This window comes from Dipodomys ordii, unplaced genomic scaffold (assembly GCF_000151885.1).
Source record: "Dipodomys ordii isolate 6190 unplaced genomic scaffold, Dord_2.0 Scaffold11, whole genome shotgun sequence".
Lineage (NCBI taxonomy): Eukaryota > Metazoa > Chordata > Mammalia > Rodentia > Heteromyidae > Dipodomys > Dipodomys ordii.
This window is the reverse complement of record NW_012267227.1, coordinates 3,027,210-3,049,223: the sequence shown is the minus strand read 5'-3', so window position 1 is coordinate 3,049,223 and position 22,014 is coordinate 3,027,210. Positions and strand designations below refer to the sequence as shown.

Genomic DNA, 22,014 nt, shown 5'->3' with positions numbered 1-22,014 from the left:
GTGGTGTCTTCTGGTTCCTCAGAGCTGGAGGGAGGAGAGGAGGAGGCGGAGGGGAAGGGAGGGAGGGGGAAGGCGAGGAGCCTAGGGGAGGGGGGGGCGGCCGGAGCCCAGCCGGAACTACTAGCGTTGGCCCCGCCCACTGCTCAGAGCCCGCAGAGCACTCAGGCGCTCCTGATAGGACAAACCGAAAGCAGGACGTCCCCGCCCCCCCCCCGCCGGAGAAATTGACGTTATCGCTTCCGGGTTATCCTCGCCGGAGCCCCTCCTTAGCAACAGCGTGGGGTTGCTAAGCGGAAGTGCCTTCCCACTCCTGGGTTTCTACTGGGACTATCCCAAGGCCGGTGGGGAGTTGTCCGCGCTCTCCTTCCGCAGCACTTTCTTCTTTACCTTCTGTTCGCGGTCTGAACTCGACTGAGCGCTTCGCTGATGGGGACGTGGAGGTATTCTTCACCTTCCCCCCACCACCCCACCAATCAATTACGCACACCTGCTCCCTCCCACGGCGTCTTAGGCCGCCCCAGTGGCTCCCCCCGAGGCGCTCCTGGTTCTTCGCGATACTTTCTGACGTTTTAGGAAGCATCTCCCTCTGGTGGATTTTCCATTGTGTTTCAACAAGATTGTGTGTGTGTGTGTGTGTGTGTGTGTGTGTGTGTGGTCCTAGGGCTTGAATTGAGGGCCTTGGCATTGTCCTTGAGATTTTTCTTTCTCTCAAGACTGGAGCTCTACCACTTTAGCCACAGCTCCACTTCTGGCTTTTTTGGTGGTTAATTGGAATAAATCGCCTGGGCTTTTCCTCCCAGGCTGGCTTGGAACCATAATCCTCATTTTCTCAGCCTTCTGGGTAGCTATAATTACAGACATGAGCCACCAGTGACCGGCTTCAAACAGAACTTAAAAGAAGACAACAAAATGTCTTCACTATTTCATGCAATTCATCTGTGACAGAAGAATGGTGAGAAAAGTTTGGTCTTCACATCTTTTGTGAAAATTGTGCGTATTGTGGATGGCCTGGAAATAGCCGAGCTGAATGGAAAATTGAAAAGATTAGATCTAAATTGCCTACAATTATGTTAATCCTTAAAGCAGAAAAAAAGGCCAAAGGAAGCCTGTAACCAAGACTTCGAAGGCGGAAAAAATCTAACCTATAAATCAATGTACACCTTGGACAAGTGTCAGTAAGAAACCTCATTCTAAAGGGCACCAGTGGCTAACAACCTAGAATTCTAAAACCTAACTACTCAAGCTGCTGAGTTGAGAGAATCGCGATTCGAAGCCAGCCAGGGCAGAAAAGTCCTGGTGAGGCTTTTTTTTTTTTGTCGACTGTTGGGCTTGAACTAAGGGCCTGGGTGCTGTCCCTGAGCTTCTTTGTTCTTCTAGCACTCTACCACTTAAGCCACAGGCCACTTTGTTTTTGAGTGGTTAATTGGAGGAGTCTCATGAGGACTTTTCTGCCTGGACTGGCTTCGAACTGATATCCTCAGATCTCAGTCTTTTGAATAGCTAGGATTACAAGCATGAACCACCTGCGCTGGACTCCAATGAAACTATTATCTCCAATTACCCACTCAAAAACCAGAAGTAGAGCTGTGGCTCAAAGTGATAGAGGGGGCTAGGAAGGTGGCTCAGTGGTAGAGTGCTTACCTTGCATACATGAGGCCCTGGGTTCAATTCCTCAGCACCACATAAGCAGAAAAAGTCAGAAGTGGCACTGTGGCTCAAGTGGTAGAGTGCTAGCCTTGAATTCAAGAGCTGAGGGACAGCGCCCAGGCCAAGTTCAGGCCCTATGACCAGGCGGGAAAAAAAAAAAAAACTGGCTGAAAGTGACATGTGATAAACTGGTTACCATGAAATCCTATATTTCAACTGCTAACAGGTCAACATACCAAAACCTTTACATTAGAGAAGCAAAATATGAGCTGATGACGAACAGTTTGGAATTCTGGTAGCTATGTTCAGGCATATTAAGTAAATTTGTTCTGTATAAAGTCTTTTTTTTTCTTTTTTTTTTGGTCATGGGGCTTGGACTCTGGACCTGGGTGCTGTCCCTGAGCTCATGAGGCTCAGGGCTAGCACTCTACCACTTAAGCCACAGTACTGCTTCTGGTTTTCTGGTGGTTAATTGGAGATAAGAGTCCACAGATAGCTGTGCGCCGGTGGCTCACACCTGTAATCCTAGCTACTCAGGAGGCTGAGATCTGAGAATAGCAGTTCAAAGCTAGCTGGAGCAGAAAAGTCCATGAGACACTTATCTCCAATAAACCACTCAGAAAACCAGAAGTGGCACTGTGGCTCAAATGGTAGAGTGCTAGCCTTGAGCTGAAGAGCTGAGGGGCAGTGCCCAGGCCCAGAGTTAAAGCCCCACAACTGACAAAAAAAAAAAAAAATTAAAAAAGAATCACAGGCTTTCCTGTTTGGGCCTACTTTGAATCACAATCCTCAAATCTCAGCTTTCTGAGTAGCTAGGATTACAGACATGAGCCACCAGCACAATTTTTTTTTTGGGGGGGTCCATCATGGGGCTTGAACTCTGGGCCTGGGTGCTGTACCTAAACTCTTAAGCTCAAGCTCTTAAACTCAAGGCTAGCGCTCTACCACTTGAGCCACAGCACCACTTCCAGCTTTTTCTGCTTATGTGGTGCTGAGGAATCGAACCCAGGGCCTTATGCATGCAAGGCAAGCATTCTACCACTGAGCCACCTCACAGCTCACAAATCTTTTAATAGTACTTGGGTTTGAATTTAGGGTTTTCTATTTGTACCACTTGAGTCACACCCCCAGTGTAAGAAGTTTAAACCATATGTATATGCAAATTCCTATCCATTAATCATTTTATGCATTGCCAGAAGAAAAATTACTCATAGGCAGGATTTGTTTTTATTCCCTCTTCCTATAGTTGGCTTTTAACTTTTTCAGTCACTTTTGCATAGGTATGTAAATAACTGGCCTGACTCCCAGGTGATCTCATGACTTCTGTAATTCTTGCATTTCCAATATTCTCACTACTTAGAGACTACTAAACAGGGAAAGTAAGATGCCCATTTAAAACTAAGCATGAGTTCAACTATACTTTTAGGATTCTATGAAAAATATCAGAGAAATCTATACTTGTATATGTATGTATGTGTAGACACACATGCCCTGTGCTGGTACTGGGGCTTGAGTCCGGGGCCTCACCTTCTTGGCTCAAGGCTGGCACTCTACCACTTGAGCCACAAGTAGTAGTGAGAATTACAGGTGTGAGCCACTAGCACCTGGGTGAGAAATCAATTCTTTTGTCAGTCATAGGGCTTGACCTCTGGGCCTGGGCACTGTGGAGAGCTTTTGTGCTCAAGGCTAGTACTCTACCACTTTGAGCCACAGCTCCACTTCCAATTTTCTGCTGGTTAATTGGAGATAGGAGTCGCAAAGCCTTTCCTGCCTGGGCTGACTTTGAACCTCAATCCTCAGATCTCAGCCTCCTGAGTAGTGATGATTATCAGCTTGAGCCACCTGTGCCAGGGCCACAAATCAATATTGTTAATATGAATGTTAAAACACTACTGCCACATACCTTTTGCAAGCCAGTATATCACAGAATTGGCAGGTTTAACATTTATTTTGGGGAAACCTAATACTTTCTTTTTTCTTGTGCATAGTACTGATGCTTGAACTCAGGACCCTGAGCTTTTTTGCCCAAGGCTATCACTTTAGTCACACATCCACTTCTAGCTCTTTGGATGGTTAACTGGAAATGAGTCTCACAGACTTTCCTACCCATGCTAGCTTTGAATCACTTTACATCTCAGCCTTCTGAGAAACTAGGATTATAGTCATGGACCACCAGCCCGCTGACCCAATATTCTTTTTCATTTTTGTGCCTGTCCTAAGAACTCAGAGCCTGGGTATTGTCCCTGAGATTTTTGTTCCATCACTTCAGCCTCAAGTGGCTCAAAAAGCTACTTCTGGCTTTTTGGTGGTTAAATGGATATGAGTCTCACAAACTTTCCTGCCTAGTAATCTGTGATTCTCAGATCTCAGTCTTCTAAGTAGCTAGGATTATAGGTGTGAACTACCAGCACGCAGCTTCCTAATATTTAATCTTTTTTTTTGGGGGGGGGTCCAGTTGTGGGGCTTGAGCTCTGGGCCTGGGCGCTGTCCCTCAGCTCTTCAGCTCAAGGCTAGCGCTCTAACCACTCAAGCCACAGCACTACTTCCGGCTTTTTTCTTTTTGCTTATGTGGTGCTGAGGTATCGAACCCAGGGCCTCAGGCGTGCAAGGCAAGCGCTCTACCACCGAGCCACCTTCCCAACACATTAACAGGGATATTTAAAAATGATTAAATACAGGGCTGGGAAGGTGGCCCAGAGTTCAGGCCCACGACCGGACCCCCCCCCAAAAAAAAAACCCTGTTCAAAGTTCCATTGGTATCTCCAAATGCAAAAGATACAAAGACTGAAGGGAAAGCTAATAAATAATTAGGGCCCATTTGAAGAAAGTCAAATTTACAGTATTGTGTGTTTAAGCAATATATAATTCAATCCCCCAGTGGAACTAGCCTAGGTATGTAAGTGACATAAATAGAATGTAGAATATAAAGCCTTAGTATGGTAAGGCTACAGATATATCCTCAGATACTCAGAAGGCTGAGATCTGAGGATAAGTGGTTCAAAACCAGCCAGGGAAGAAAAGTCCCCACTAGACTCTTACCTCCAATTAACCCCTGGGGAAAAAAAACAACAACAAAAACTGAAGTGGAGCTGTGGCTCAAAGTGACAGGGCACTAGTCTTCAGCAAAAGAGCTCAGAGACAGTGCCCAGGCCCTGAGTTCAAGCCCCACAACTGAAAAAAAAAGAAAAGAAAAGCTAAAAGGAACAAATGTAACAATTCTGGGTTGGACTACTCCCCAACTCTACCTTCAGTTTTTTGAAAGTGAATTAATATGAAGAGTTCTAAATGCAATAGAATTTATAAACTATATATGAGAAACGTTGTGTTTAGGCTTCCTTTTTTGGGTTTATTTTGATGCTTTTTTAAAAAATGATATGTCCAGTGTGGTGGCCAGACAACTGCAATCTCAGTACTTGAGAAAATGAGTCAGGAAGATCTAGACTTGGCAGAGAGTTTACATAACAATGCACTATCTAAAAGAGAGAAGGAGAAAGGGAGGTCAGTAAGAGAAAGAAGACCTTATTATCAAAAATATACTTAGGGGGAAAAATCATGCTTAGTATTCACCTGCAAAAGACAATTTAACTCAAAGTAATCAGGTCTCAGAACTGTTTTTGAAATTAATAAAAATCAGACTGATGCACTTATTTATATTTGGAATATATATATATTAATATCAGGTAGTACACAAGTGGACACTATTGTGAAGGAAGTAGTCATTTATTTCAAACAAATTTCACAAAAACTTGCCTGGTAAAACATGGATAGTTTTGAAAACTGACAGTCTATCAGTAAACAAAAAGTATGATGAGGAAGCAAGAATGAATTAACAAACATTATACCCATCTCTCTTCAGTTATATCATTGATTTTTTTTTTTTTTTTTTGCGGTTGTGGGGTTGAACTCTGGGCCTAGGTGCTGTCCCTAAGCTCTTCAGTTCAAGGTGAGCGTAGTATTCTACCACTTGGGCCACATTGACACTTCCGGTTTTCTGGTGGTTAATTGGAGATAAGAGTCTCATGGACATTCCTGCCCAGGCTGGCTTTGAGCCATGATCCTCAGATCTCAGCCTTCTGAATAACTAGGATTACAGGCATGAGTCACTGGTGCCCCGCTATCACTGATTATTTTAAGAAATGGAATAGACTCATTATCTTGCCCATGTAATTGTAACCCCTCTGTACAGTATTTTCACAAAAAAAAAGTTGTAGGAAAAAAATGATATATACTTATATTTGTATACTTATTACATATTATGATTTTTTTTTTTTGGTTGGTTGTGGGGCTTGAACTCGGCCTGTGCGCTGTCCCTCAGCTCTTCAGCTCAAGGCGAGCGCTCCACCACTTGAGCTACAGCGCCACTTCCGGTTTTCTGGTGGTTTATTGGAGATAGAAGTCTCAAGGTCTCTCCTGCCCGGGCTGGCTTTGAACTGCGATCCTCAGATCTCTGCCTCCTGAGTACCTAGGATTACAGGAGTGAGCCACCAGCGCCCGGCTCATATTATGATTTTTTAAAAAAGAAATGGAATAGGAACACCAGGATTTTAGGTGTAGCTCTGGGCTTACGTTTTGATTTGCCTATCAAGTTTTATTAATATACAATTTGAAAATTATAAGCCCAAAGGGTAATTCTTTGATATTAAAAGCATACCTAAAGAAAATGCTAGTCTTGGGCTGGGAAGGTGGCTCAGTGGTAGAGCGCTTGCCTTGCATGCCTGAGGCCCTGAGTTCCATTCCTCAGCACCACATAAGCAAAAAAAGAAAAAAGCCGGAAGTGGCGCTATGGCTCAAGTGGTAGAGCGCTAGCCTGGAGCTGAAGAGCTGAGGGACAGTGCCCAGGTCCAGAGTTCGGGCCCCATGACCGGACCCAAAAAAAAAAAAGAAAAAGAAAATGCTAGTCTTGGGGCTGGGAATGTGGCTTAGTAATAGAGTACTTGCCTAGCCTGCATGAGGCCCTGGATTTGATTCCTCAGTACCACATTAAAAAAAAAAAGTAATAAATTTTTTCTTTTAATTAAAAAAAGAAAATTCTACTCTTAACGAAGTCTACATATGTAATTTGTTTTGCAGATTCTATGCTAGTTTTTTGTCTCTTTGCTGATGTTTTAGAAGCTTTCATTATCACTCATTTAAACTTAAGACCAAAATGTCTTGAACATTTTTTTTTGGGGGGGGGTCCGTTTGTGGGGCCTGAACCCTGGGCTTGGGCGCTGTCCCTCAGCTCTTAAGCTCAAGGCTAGTGCTCTACCACTTGAGCCACAACGCCACTTCCGGCTTTTTTTCTTTTTACGTATGTGGTACTGAGAAATTGAACCCAGGGCCTCAGGCGTGGAAGGCAAGCGCTCTACCACTGAGCCACCTTCCCAGACCTGTCTTGAACAATTTTTAAAAAGATACCCATCATTTTTTTCAACATTATGCCTTTGGCCTCCCTTTCCGAAAAATGATAGATGTTATTTAAATTTAAGTTACACTGAATTCTTTGATGTGCAAAAGTCTGTGTTTTCTCTTAAAGCAAACAAAAGGAATAGAAATATGGCCCCATTCCAATAATCAAATGTTCATAAAAATGGCATCAGTACAAATCTAAACAAACCTCAAAGTAGCAGATTAGTAATTAGATGATGAAATCTGATTTTTTATGAGAACAGAAGCTTAATACTAGATCAAAGAAACAACATATTGCATTAACTTGAATAATGAGCTAAACAAGTAGCTATAATTTTACAAATTCTTCAATTCACAATTACTTTTTAACAATTAAGTCTTTGCCTCATTTTCTAAATTAAATGCCTATTTAACAAAGCCAGTTGGACAAACATCTTCATACACTTCTAGGATACCAGAGTAAACACAAGACATTATTCAAAGATGAATAATAAAGTTCTATTCTTTTTCATCATCTGAGTGATCAGGTTGCAAAGGACATGTTCTGTAAAAAGAATAGAGAACTTTAATAGTTACCTAAGTATCAACTGTTTAATAAAATAGTTAAAAACATACATCAGGAACATTAAAGTATTATAGATCTACTCAAATGACTTGCAAAGGAAAGCCCATTACTTTGCAAAAAAATCTACAAATTTCAAGTATTAATGCAAAAGCAAAACTTAATTTGTTTGACTTTTGTTTTGGAGGAATGATGGTTTCTATTTGGTTACAATGACTTTCCTTTTTTTTTGGCCAGTCCTGGGGCTTGAACTCAGGGCCTGGGCACTGTCCCTGAGCCTGTCTGTGCTCAAGGGTAGTACTCTACCCCTTGAGCCACAGCACCACCTCTGGCCTTTTCTGTTTATAATGGTTCTGAGGAATCAGACCCAGAGCTTCATGCATTCTATGCACGTACTCTACCACTAAGCCACATCTACAGCCTGACATTTTTATTTAAAAAGGAAATAAAAACTATCACAGAACTATTCAGAGTTGGTATCTAATGATAATAGATTACTAACAGGTCTTCACTGTACTTTTGCTGATTCTTTCTTGGTGGTGGTGGTGGCAGTTATGGGGCTTGAACTCAGGGCTTGGGTCTTGTCTCTGACCTCTTTTGCTCAAAGGTAGAGCTATCACTTAAGAGCCACAGCTCCACTTTTCAATGTACTTTTCTAGAAATTAATGCTAACAAGTGAATACTATCATGATCCAGACTTCTTTTGGCAAGGACCAATTACTTTGGACATTATAGTTCTAGTCACAATTTAAGCAAAGGGCTGAGAATGTGGCTTTAGTGGTAGAGTGCTTGCCTAGCATGCATGAAGCCCTGGGTACAATTCCTCATTACCACATAAACAGAAAAAGCTGGAAGTAGCGCTGTGGCTCAAGTAGTAGAATGCTAGCCTTGAGCAAAAGAAGCTCAGGGACAGTGCCCAGGCTCTGAGTTCAAGCCCCAGGACTGCCAAAAAAAAAAAAATTTAAGCAGATAGTCATTCTTGATTCTTACTCTTCCCCCTGCAATTGAGAGAAGCTTACCCTGATTTGGGGAGAAAAATCAGGCCCTTGAAATAACTATTTCAGAATATAAATTCAGAAGTTCATACTCCACGGGGTGCTGGTGGCTCACACCTATAATCCTAGCTACTCAGGAGGCTGAGATTTGAGGATTGCAGTTTGTTTTTGGGTCCAGTTGTAGGCCTGAACTCTGGGCCTGTGAACTGTCCCTCAGCTCTTCAGCTCAAGGCTAGTGCTCTACCACTTGAGCCACAGCGCCACTTCCGGCTTTTTTTTTTCTGCTTATATGGTACTGAGAAATCAAACCCAGGGCCTCATGCATGCAAGGCAAGGGCTCTACCACTGAGCCACCTTCCCAGCCCGAGGATTGCGGTTTGAAGCCAGCCTAAGCAGGAAAGTCTGTGAGACTCTTACCTCCAATAATCTACTCAGAAAACACCAGAAGTGATGGTGTGGTGCTGTGCCTCAAATGGTAAAGCACTAGCCTGAAGTATAAAGCTCAGAGACATTCCTTACACCTTGAGTTAAAGCCCCAGGACGGGCAAAAAAAAAAAAAAGTTCATATTCCTCTTAATAACCCCATTTGCTATTTCTATAAAGTAATTACGACTCTGCTATATGAAAGCAAATCTAAGAAACCTAAAACAATGTAAATATTATATCACAGACAATATACTATGAATTGAGGTTGCTTATGAGAATATCTGTATAATCTGTATAATCTCCATGTATGCAAAGTTCATGAACTTTATTCCTGTTTTATTCCTGTGATGATTAATATTAGATCCACAGTTGACTGTAATGCCAATGATTTTATTTCATTCATGCAAGTAATAAACAATTTGAAGATTAAAGTGTGTTCTGGAATTCCTAAGATATGGAAACAAAACTTTAATTTGTTTTTCCTTTTTCTGATGATTCTGCATTGTTTACCTTATATCCAGTGTATTCATGAATATATCTGCAGGAGTGCGAGGGGGCAGGGCACATAACTCAAGAAAAAGGGTAAAAAAGTGCAACAGTGGAGTGCACTGGACACTGATGAAAGTGAGTTATACAACTTGTGAGTGAAGCTGGGAGAAAGGGAATGGGAGAGGATGAGGGAACAGATGACACTGTACAAAAGGAAATGTACTTTTTACCTCACTCATGTAAATGTAACCCTTTTGTGCATCATTTCTATAATAACAATAAAGTAAATTGTTTTAAATGTGTTCTGGAATGTGGCTTTGTGGTAGAGTGCTTGCCTACCATGCATGAAGTCCTGGGTTCGATTCCTAGCACCACATAAACAGAAACAGAAGTGGTGCTGGGGCTCAAGTGGTAGAGTGCTAGCCTGAGTAAAAAAAGCTCAGGGACAGTGCTCAAATCCTGAGTTCAAGCCCCAAATACAGTACATAGCTTGGGGTCTGTTAGATCTGGTTGTTCCTATACTGTAGGTTTGTGAAAATGGCAAATATTGGCTTAAAACTTACTAAAACTAAGCCGGGCGCTGGTGGCTCATGCCTGTTATCCTAGCTACTCAGGAGGCTGAGATCTGAGGATCACGGTTCAAAGCCAGCCCGGGCAGGAGAGACCTTGAGACTCCTATCTCCAATAAACCACCAGAAAACCAGAAGTGGCGCTGTAGCTCAAGTGGTAGAGCGCTTGCCTTGAGCTGAAGAGCTGAGGGACAGCGCCCAGGCCCAGAGTTCAAGCCCCATGACTGACTTTCCTGCTGGGCTGGCTTTGAACTGCAATCCTTACATCTCAACCTCCTGAGTAGCTAGGATTACAGGTGTGAGCCACAGGCATCTGGCAAAGAGTCCGAATTTCTTTTTTTTTTTGGTCCCATCGTGGGGCCTGAACTCTGGGCCTGGGCGCTGTCCCTCAGCTCTTCAGCTTAAGGCTAGCGCTCTACCACTTGAGCCACAGCGCCACTTCCGGCTTTTTTCTTTTTGCTTATGTGGTGCTGAGGAATCGAACCCAGGGCCTCAGGCATGCAAGGCAAGCGCTCTACCACTGAGCCAACTTCCCAGTCCAAGAGTCCGAATTTCTTAAGCCACATTTCATGAAATCATGAACTGATTTTTGATACTGGTTTTCTCTTCAGTCCTACACATAAATCTTTAGATGTTGGGGCTGGGAAGGTGGCTCAGTGGTAGAGCGCTTGCCTTGCATGCATGAAGCCCTGGGTTCGAATCCTCAGCACCACATAAAGAAAAAAGCCGGAAGTAGTGCTGTGGCTCAAGTGGTAGAGCACTAGCCTTGAGCTGAAAGCTGAGGGACAGTGCCCATGCCCAGAGTTCAGGCCTCAGGACTGGACCCAAAAAAAATCCTTTAGATATAAATCCTTCATATGGTCTTCAACCAGTCCAGAGAGACTCCCAAGATTTTGTTTTAGCATTCAATTTCATGAAGATCTCATTTCATTTTTCTTGGCAACAGGACTTGTAGGTGCCATTGGGTTGTGTTTCAGAATATGTATTAGCCTGAGTCTCTTACCAGATGAGATACAGAAGGGCAAGTAACACCACTGGGAGAGTGGCTGAAGCAATTTTAAGGAAACTGCTGGAAGGGAAGGCTTTGTGGACTCATAATATGTAGCACCTGGTGTGCTGACTAAAGGAACATATGAGTAAATCTACATGGGAAGAACCAGTGTCAGAATTAGCAGCCCTAGGATGAGCCTAGTCCCCATCTTCTTACCCTTGTGGGTAGATCTGCTATGTACAGCTTGGTGCTTGGTGGGTTGACAGATCTTATGGTTCCTGGCTACTGTGGAGGTGGCAAAGCTGTCATATGCAAGGGGCATCACAATTGACAGTGACATAGTGCTACCCCTCCCCTCCTGCACCTAGTCAAATACACAGCCTTTAAAGAAAACATTTTAAAAGCAACTTAGAGAGGTTGGGTCCTATTGTTTAATAAACCTATGAAAAGACACATTACAGAATTTTTCCTCCAGATTTTTTTTTTTTTTTGGCCAGTCCTGGGGCTTCAACTCAGGGTCTGGACCCTGTCTCTGAGCTTCTTTGGCTCACGTCTAGCACACTATCTCTTAAGCCACAGGGCCACTTCCAGCTTTTTCTGTGTATATGGTACTGAGGAATTGAACCCAGGGCTTCCTGCATGCTAGGCAAGTACTCCACCACTAAGCCACATTCCAAGTCTTTAAAAAAAAAAATTTTTTTTTTTTTGGTGGGTCATGGGGCTTGAACTATGGGTTTGGGCGTTGTCCCTCAGCTCTTCAGCTCAAAGCAAGCACTCTACTGCTTGAGCCATAGCGCCACTTCTTGTTTATTGGAGATAAGAGTCTCACAGACTTTCCTGCTGGGGCTGGCTTTGAACTGTGATCCTCATATCTCAGCCTCCTGAGTAGCTAGGATTACAGGTGTGAGCCACCGGCACCTGGCAATTTTTTTTTTTTCTTAATGCTGGAGAACAAACCCAGAGCCTTGCTTATGGTAAATAAGCACATTACCCTTGAGCTACATCTTCATCTTTTTTTTTTTTTTTTGCCAGTTCTGGGGCTTGAACTCAGGGCCTAAGCACCATCCCTAATGCTTCTTTTTGCTCAAGTCTAGCACTCTACCACTTAATCCACATCACCACTTTCAACTTTTTATGTTTATGTGATACTGAGGAATCCAACCCAGAGCTTCATGCATGAGAGGCAAGCACTCTACCACTGAGCCACCTTCCCAGCCCATCTTTATCTTTTTAGTAATTTTGTGTGTCTATATGTGTTGGTATTAGGGCTTTACCACTTGAACTGTGTATCACCAGCTCACTTTTTTTTTTTTTTTTTTTTCTGGTTAATTGGAGATGAGTCGAGGATTTGTTTTCTTGGGCTAGCTTCAAACTTTCATCCTCAGATCTCAACCTCCTGATTAAGATTTCAGGCATGAGCCAACAGTGCCCAGCTTTTTACTTGATACTGAAAATACATGCTTGTTGTTGCAAGTTAGCAGCACTAAGTACCAGAGGAGGTTTTTACCTAAAAATAACCATGACCGATACTTGTTATATTTTCTTGCCTTTTTTGGGGGGATGGGGGTCAATCATAGGGCTTTATCTCAGGGCCTGGGCACTCTCCCTGAATTTCTTTTTTTTGCTCAAGGCTAGAACTCTACCACTTTGAGCCACAGCTCCACTTCTAGTTTTTAGATAGTTAATTGCAGATGAGTCTCACATTCTTTGCTGCCCAGGCTGGCTTTGAATCTCGATAGCTACCAGCATCTAGCTGTTATATTTTCATATAGCACTCACATGTGCATTTTACACAGTCAAGATTGGACAATTATGTCCAGAATGTGTGTCTTAACATTTATCACAGGCATTTGCAAGTCATTAAAAACTTTAAAAGCATGATTCAGCCAGGTGCTAGTGGCTCACGCCTGTAATCCTAGCTATTCAGGAGGCTGAGATATTAGAATATGGTTCAAAGCCAGCCCAGACAGGAAAGTCTGTGAGAGTCTTATCTCCAATTAACCACCAGAAAACTAGAAGTGGCGCTGTGGCTCAAGTTGTAGAGCACTTGTTAAGAGCTGAGGGACAGCACCCAGGCCCAGAGTTCAAGCCCCACACTGGACCAAAAAAAAAAAATGATTCATATTCATATTTTTTATTATTATTTCCATACAATTCTGGGGATTGAACCCAGGACCTTGAATATACTAGACCAATGCTTTGCCATTGAGCAAAACACTCAACCCTCAGCCTCTAAAAAGTCTGCATACTGGTCAGTATATATAGTTTTATCCCTCTTTTTTTTTTTTTTCTCCAACTGTAGGGCTTGAACTTAGGGCTTGGGCACTGTCCCTGAGCTTTTTAACTCAAACCTAGCTCTCTACCACTTTGAGCCATAGCATCACTTCTGGTTTTCTGGTGGTTAACTGGAGATAGTTTCTATGGACTTTCCTGCCCAGGCTGGCTTTGAACTATGATCCCCAGATCTCAGCCTCCTGAGTAGCTAGGATTACAGGCATGAGCCACCAGTACCCTACTTTGCTTTTTGTTTTGAAGTATTCTAGAGTATTTATAAAGAAGTTGTAAAGTAAATACATTATGGTATTAGTTTTAGTTGTTTTTAGTGGTAGGGATTTCTTTCTTTCTTTCTTTTTTGGAGGGGAATTTCTTTTTTTTTTGCCAGTCTTGGGGCCTGAACGCTGTCCCTCAGCAATTCAGCTCAAGGCTAGCACTCTACCACTTGAGCCACAACACCACTTCTGGCTTTTTCTGCTTATGTGGTGCTGAGAATCGAACCCAGGGCCTCAACCATGCAAGGCAAGCACTCTACTACTGAGCCACCTTCCCAGCCCCTAGTGGTAGGAATTTCTATATTTCATTTTTTCTACATTGTATATATATTCATACATTGTGTATATATTATGTGTATCTATACACACATTGCATTATATGTATAAGATATATATTTGGGGGGGAGTGGCTTTCAACTGATGGTTTCTTCTTATTTTGGTGCTGGAGATTGAACCCAGAACACCATGAATACTAAGTACAGGCTATACCACAGGCCCTAACTAACAGCTTTATTCTTGTTTTTCTTTTGTTTTCTTTTTTGGTCGGCTGTGGGCCTTGAGAGCTTTCCCTCAGCTCTTTAGCTCCAGGTGAGTGTTCTACTGCTTGAGCCACAGCACCATTTCCGGTTTTCTGGTGGTTAATTTGAGATAAGAATCTCACAGACTTTCCTGCCCAGGCTGGCTCTGAACCGTTTTCCTGAGATCTCAGCCTTCTGAGTAGCTAGGATTACAGGTGTGAGCCACCAGTGCCCAGCAAGCTTTTATTCTTGCTTTTTTTTTTAAAAAAAAAATCAGTTGTGGGCCTTGAACTCTGGGCCTGAGTGCTGTCCCTCAGCTCTTCAGCTCAAGGCTAGCTAGCACTCTACCACTTGAGCTACAGCACCACTTCCGGTTTTCTGGTGGATTATTGGAGATAAGAGTTTCAGGGAGTTTCCTGCTCGAGTTGGCTTTGAACGATGATCCTCAGATCTCAGCTTCCTGAGTAGCTAGGATTACAGGCTTGAGCCACTGGCGCCCGGCTCCAAGCTTTTATTCTTTAAGATGCAGGCAATTTAATGGAATTCAAGATAAATGGAAACCGTCTTCTAAAATGACAGTTAAAAAAAATGTAGCAGTTACCTGAATGGGAACTGATTCTCTTTTTGTTTTTGTCAGTCCTGAGGCTTGAACTGTGGGCTAAGGCGCTATCCCTCAGCTCTGCAGCTCAAGGTGAGCACTCTACTGCTTGAGCCATAATGTCACTTCTGGTTTTCTAGTGGTTTATTGGATGTAAGAGTCTCACAGACTTTCCTGCCCAGGCTGGCTTTGAACCGTGATCCTCAGATCTCAGCCTCCTGAGTAGCTAGGATTACAGGCGTGAGCCACTGGTGCCCGGCTTGATCTCTCTCTCTCTTTTTTTTTTCTGCTTAGGTGGTGCTGACAAATCGAACCCGGGGCCTCATGCATGCAAGGCAAGCACTCTACCACTGAGGCACCTTCCCAGCCCCGGTTTGTATTTTCTTATTGGCTTGAAAAGAAATGTTACTCAATATTCTGTTTGTCCTGTATTTCCCAAAGAATATTTTCTTTTATATTCAAAACCCAAAAACTTACTTTTTCTTTGCTTTTCCTAAGCCACTCGGTCCTGCCTCTTCAAGAAACTGATTTTCTTTTTCTGAACCTTTAGGAGACATACTGAAGAATTCTCCAATTCCTTTTTGCCACTTGGGAATTGGGCGTACACAAACTGGATTCCCTCCTGCATACTTGTTTTCAGCTGTAAAACATAAGCAGACCTAAGTAAGAACTAAGAATATTATGCCACTCTTTAAAGAACTTAACTCTTTTCCTTTGTTTTCTTGTTTTGAGACAAGGTTTCATTCTATACTGCAGGCTGCCTTGAATTCACTGGATACCAGCTTCTGATTCTTCATCTTCCTATCTCAAACCACTCAAGTGATGGGACTGCAGGTATGTGTCACAACTCCTGATAAAACTTAATTACTTACAGACCCTCAAAGGTATCAAGTAATCATACATCCTCTTAAAAAATAGAAAATAGATACAATAAAGATATATTCAGTCAGAGACGAGCGCTGGTGGCTCACGCCTGTAATCCTAGCTACTCAGGAGGCTGAGATCTGAGGATCGCGGTTCAAAGCCAGCCCAGGCAGGAGAGACCGTGAGACTCCTATCTCCAATAAACTACCAGAAAACCGGAAGTGGAGTTGTAGCTCAAGTGGTAGAGTGCTTGCCTTGAGCTGAAGAGCTGAGGGACAGCGCCCAGGCCCAGAGTTCAAGCCCCAGGACCGACAAAAAAAAAAAAAAAGATATATTCAGTCAACAAGCTCAATTTGGTAGTTATCTGAGAAAAGCCATTGTAACAGTTTGTTTTTTTTTGGGGGGGTGATGTTGGGGTTTAAACTCAGGGTCTTATTCACCCAGCACTAGACCACTTCAGTCACATTTACAACCTTGCTTTTTGCTGGTTATTAAGGAAATGGAATCTGATGGATTTTTCGGCCTGAACTGGCTTCCAACTCTCAGCCTCCTGAGTAGCTAGTATTACAATTGTGAGCATTCAGCACCCAGCAGTAACAGAATTTTTACAAATGAAAACTGATTTTTGATATTTTGTTCAGAAGTAGAGCTATTCATGAGTCTTTATGATATAGTCACACTAAAATTTGCTGTACTTTTTCCTGATACACCTTGCATAACAAAATTGCCCTAATTCTACTTTTTTTTTTTTTTTTCTGGTACTGGTGTTCAAACTCAGGGCCTGGGTGCTGTCTTTGAGCTAGTATTCTACCACTTGAGCAAAAGCTCCACTTCTGGCTTTTTTTTTAGTATTTTATTGGAGATAGCTGGGATTACAGGCATGAGCCACGTGCCCCTAATTCCACTTTATAATGTAATTTTAATTAAAGCCTATATAAGACGATATAAAAGTTCCATAAGAGTAAACTCCACCAGGCAATGGTGGCTCATGCCTATAATCCTAGCTACTCAGGAGGCTAAGAGCCGAGCATCACAGTTCAAAGCCAGCCTAGGCAGGAAAGTCCGTGAGACTCTCATCTCCAATTAACCATCAGAAAACTGGAAGTAGCACTGTGGCTACTTCCAGGTTCAGAGACAGTGTCTAAGCCCTGAGTTCAAGCCCCACAACTGACAAAAATAAACACACACACACACACACACACACACATACACACACACACACACACACACACACACACACACACACACACACACACACACACAGCGCCCCCAGTGGCTTACATTTGTACTTGTACTCCCAGCTATTCAAGAGGCAAGTCCGTGAGACTCTTATCTCCAATTAACCCACCAAAAAGCCAGAAATGGAGCTGTGTCTCACGTGGTAAAATACTAGAGTTGAGCACAAAAGATCACAAACAGTGCCCAAACCCTGAATTCAATAGGACCGGCAAAAATATAAAAAACAAAAACCTCAGTCCGGGCGCCGGTGACTCATGCCTATAATCCTAGCTACTCAGGAGGCTGAGAGCTGAGGATCACGGTTCAAAGCCAGCCCAGGCAGGAAAGTCCGTGAAACTCTTATCTCCAATAAACCACCAGAAAAGTGGAAATGGTGATGTGGCTCAAGCAGTAGAGCGCTAGCCTTGAGTTGAAAAGTGCAGGGACAGTGCCCAAACCAAGAGTTCAAGCCCCATGACCGACAAAAAAAACAAAAAACAAAAAACAACACCTCCGGGCTGGGAAGGTGGATCAGTGATAGAGTGCTTGCCTTGCGTGCATAAAGCGGTGGGTTCGATTCCTCAGCACCACATAAGCAGAAAAATTCAGAAGTGGCACTGTGGCTCAAGTGATACAGCGCTAACCTTGAGTGGAAGAGCTGAGGGACAGCGCCCAGGCTTGAGCCCCACGACCGACAAAGTAAAAAAAAAAAAAAGGAAGATCTGTGAAGGTTTTTTGTATAGAAGAAAAGGAAGAAGAGGAAGAGGAAGAAGAAGGAAAAGGAAGAGGAGGAGAAAGAGGAGGAAGAAGATGATCATCTGTGAAGGTTTTTTGGTATGTATGTCAGTCCTGGTGCTTGAACTCAGGGGCCCTTGGTGTTGCACCTGAGCTTTTGCGTACTACAACTTGAGCCACAGCTCTACTTCTGGCTTTTTTGGTGTTTGATTGGCCCTAAGAATCTCAGAATTTCTTTCCTGTCCTGGCTTCTAACTATGATCCTTAATATCTCAGCCTCCTGAGTAGCTAGGATTACAGGTGTTATCCACTGGCACCCAACTGACCTCTGTGAAGTTTTAAAAGGTTTTAGGGGCTGGGAAGGTGGCTTGCCTTGCATGCATGAAGCCCTGAGTTCCATTCCTTAGTACCACATAAGTAGTAAAAGCTGGAAGTGGTGCTATGGCTCAAGTGGTAGAGCACTAGCCTTGAGTTGAAGAGCTGGGACAGCGCCCAGGCCCAGAGTTCAGGCCCCACCACCGACAAAAAAAAAAAAAAAATTATATATATATATATATATATACACATATAAACTCACATTAAGGACCAATTCAGTTGGCTCTGATGATTAAGAAGTGAGACAGACAATAAAATGTGTAAAATATTCTAGATAAACTCATCTCTTTCCTTCCTTCCTTTTTTTTTTTTTGCCAGTCCCAGGGCTTGAACTCGGGGCCTCCCCACTGTCCCTGAGCTTCTTTTGCTCAAGGCTAGCACTGTACTACTTTTTTATGTGATACTGAGGATTCAAATCCACGGCTTCATACATGCTAGGCAAACCCTCTACCACTAAGCCACATTCCCAGTCCCAATTCATTTATTTTCAAACACTTCAGCGGGGCGCCGGTGGCTCACGCCTGTAATCCTCACTATTCAGGAGGCTGAGATCTGAGGATCATGGTTCAAAGCCAGCCTGGGCAGGAAACTCCAAGAGACTCTTATCTCCAATAAACCACCAGAAAACCGGAAGTGGCAATGTGGCTCAAGTTGTGGAGCACTCGCCTTGAGCTGAAAAGCTGAGGGACAGCACCCAGAGTTCAAGCCCCATGACCAACCAACAAAACAACAACAACAAAAAAAAAAAACACTTCATTTATTAGTCTCATCTGTGAAGAGACTAAAATAGCAAGTATTTTCTTTTTCTTTTCTTTCTTTTTTTTTTTTTGGCCAGCCCTGAGGCTTGAACTCAGGCCTGGGTGCTGTCCCTGAGCTTTTTTTGCTCAAGGCTAGCACTTTACCAATTGAGACACAATGCCACTTCCAGCTTTTTCTGTTTATATGGTACTGACGAATCAAACCCAGAGCTTCATGCATGCTAGACAAACATTCTGCCACTAAGCCACATTCCCAGCTCTTGAAATAGCAAGTATTTTCTAATTAGGTTTTCAGAGTAGGGTAAAATTTAGGGCTTGGAAGTACATACTTGTAATCTCAGCAGTCAGCACTGGTTGAGGCAGGATTGAAGAGTATGAAGATCGCATGTGCTACATAGTGAGACTCTGTCTTAAAATAAGTGTACTACTAATTAACCTTAAAGCTGGTGCCAATGGTTCATACTTGTAATCCTAGCTATTCAGGAGCCTAAGATCTGAGAACCATGGTGTTTGAAGCCACCCTAAGCAGGAAAGTCCCTGAGATTCATATCTCCAGTTACATACCATAAAAAGCTGAAGTGGAGCTGTGCCTTAAGTTGTACAGTATTAACTTTGAGCAAAAAAGCTAGGGTCATAGCCCAAAAAGAAATGTACTCATTACCCGACTTATGAAGTGGTAACCCCTCTATATAACACCTTAAAATAACAATAAGATTATATTTATAAAAGCTACCTGGGCACACTGATGGCTCACACCTGTAATCCTAGCTACTCAGGAGAGGGATTTCTGAGGATTGCAGTTTGAAGCCAGCCCAGGCAAGAAAGTCGAGAAAGTCAAAAATGGTGCTGTGGCTAAAGTGGTAGAGCGCTAGCCTTGAGTACAAAGAAGGTCAGGGACAGTGCCCAAACCCTGATTCAAGTTCCAAGACTGGGAACCAAAGAAAGAAAAAGAAAGAAAGACAGAAAGAGAGAGAGAGGAGAAGGAGGGAGGGAGGGAAGGAGAGAGGGAGGGAGGGAGGGAGGGAGGGAGAAAAGAGAAGGAAGGAAGGAAGGAAGGAAGGAAGGAAGGAAGGAAGGAAGGAAAATCTTAAAGACAAAGTCCAGGCCCTGAGTTCAAGCCCCAGGATTGCACTGGCACGCACGCACGCGCACGCACACACACACACACACACACACACACACACAATGAGGCCTAAACAATGCTTCCTGGAACACAATGAGCAATGTCAGCCTGATCAACTTCTAGAGAAAGGATTGTAACATCTGATGGCAAGACATTTTCTCATCTGCTCCCCAGGCAATAGGACAGTATGAAGCTATTTCTTTTACCTGTAGTATCAGGTACTACAAAGTTAGAAAATACAAAGACACCACATTCAAAGAGACACACTGGGAATGTGGTAGAGTGGTAGAGTGATTGCCTAGCATGCATGAAGCCTTGGGTTTGATTCCTCAGTATCACATAAAAAAAAAAAAAAGCCAGAAGTGGTGCTGTAGCTCAAGGGGTAGAGTGCTAGCTTTGAGCACAGAAGCTTAGGGACAGCACCGTGGCCCTGAGTTCAAGCCTCAGGACTGGCAGAAAAAAGCAGGAGAGTGGGGGGGCAGAGAGAAGGACCAGGAGGGAGAGACCAAGACATGGAAGGAGAGGGGAAGGAAGGAAGGAAAACACACATAGAAACAAAAGCAGAAAAATGTAGGACAAGGATTTGGGGATATGGCTTAGTGGTAGAGCACTTGCCTAGCATGAACAAGGCCTAGGATTCAATCCCCAACATCCTTCATAAAAGACTAAATCTTGGGGCTGGGAAGGTGGCTCGGTGGTAGAGCGCTTGCCTTGCATGCATGAGGCCCTGGGTTCAATTCCTCAGCACCACATAAGCAAAAAGAAAAAAGCTGGAAGTGGCGCTGTGGCTCAAGTGGTAGAGTGCTCGCCTTGAGCTGAAGAGCTGAGGGACAGCGCCCAGGCCCAGAGTTCAGGCCCCACAACTGGACCAAAAAAAAAAAAAAAAAAGCATAAGTAGCACTATATAGCTCAAGTGGTAGAGAGCGTTAGCCTTGAGCAAAAGAAGCTCAGGGACAGTGCCTGGGCCCTGAGTTCAAACCCCATGCCAGGCAAAAAAAAAAAAATGGACCTCCACTTGAGATTCTCTTCCATAAGGACCCTCCCCACCCATCCCAGCCTGCTTTATAAGCCCAAGGCTCCCCTCTTAGAAGAGAAGGAAGAAATTTAAGTGTGAGAACCCCAAGTAAAATTCTAGGGGTGTGAGGAGGCAAGAGTATAAATCCAGTTTCTGTTGGGGAGACCTGAAGCTTCCAAGCCCCATTTCAGAGTGTTCTTGCCCCCAGACACCTAAGCGCACTCCTTACCTTTCCTGGATGAAGGAGATGGAGAGTTGATGGCAGAGGTGGAGGAACCAAGCACCTTCCTGGGAGCGCGGGAAGCCACCACTGCAAAGAAAGGCAGAGGAGTGGATGAGTGGAAAATCAGACTCGGCTGGAAAGGTTCAGACACGCAGTATCAGACCTAGTGCTGGGAGTGGAGAGCCCATGATCCTCAGAAGTGCAAGCGGCCCGGTAAGGGGCCAGGCAGCTGCTTCCAGGCTGGAGTTAGGCGCAGTGGGTCAGAGAGAGCCCGGGCATCTCCACTCCACGTACCCACGGACAGGAAGGCGCCTCCCCCCCCACTCTTTCCTCCCGCGCTTCCATCACTTCACCTTTTCTATAGGTGTTTGGGACACTGTCTGCTTTAGTCCGCACCATGTTCTAACAGGAGACAAGAGAAAGGGCTAGTGGACGGTGATTCAGTGGCCACGGATCCGAAAGTGACTCTCCCGCCTCTGTTTATATGGGTCCTTTTCCCGCGCGCTCCAGACTCTCGCGAGCTGTGGCTCCCATTGGTTGCGCGCCTTCCCCCTGGACCAATCGCCAAGGTCCAGCAGTGACCTCAATCAGACTTAAGACTGTGCTGGGCAGTCCATCACCCACAGGGACTGTGATTGGTACCCGCGCCCGGTGGGTGGTGCCAACACCGAACCCACGGGCACCCCAGCCTTACGGGCTAACATTTGGAACTGGCCCAAAGCCAGTTAGGCCTAAAGGGCCTACTTAGAAAGTAAAAGTCCAGCAAAGACCGAGAATTACGGTAAGTCAGGAACATGTAATCCTGGAATTCTGTTAAATATAAATTAAGTGGAGTGTGGGATGTGTGTGTGCATGCATGCACACACATATCTCCAAATAAGAGAGAACCTAAGAACTTTAATACCTCAAGCATGAATTCTTTCAAGTACAGCATTCATACAAAACAATTCTCTGGGATGGGAAAAAAAAAA

At 43.8% G+C, this 22,014-nt stretch overlaps 1 protein-coding gene across 1 annotated transcript; it reads right to left on the bottom strand.

Annotated features, from left to right (window-relative positions):
• Positions 1-6,995: 6,995 nt before the first annotated feature.
• Kiaa0101 (KIAA0101 ortholog) lies at positions 6,996-21,509 on the bottom strand. The gene is made up of 4 exons (XM_013010063.1): positions 21,397-21,509; positions 21,050-21,130; positions 15,210-15,372; positions 6,996-7,579 (listed from the first exon to the last, which is right to left on the bottom strand). Exons 1-4 carry the CDS (start codon positions 21,440-21,442, stop codon positions 7,534-7,536), a joined length of 336 nt encoding a protein of 111 aa, XP_012865517.1. The 5' UTR covers positions 21,443-21,509; the 3' UTR covers positions 6,996-7,533.
• Positions 21,510-22,014: the final 505 nt, after the last annotated feature.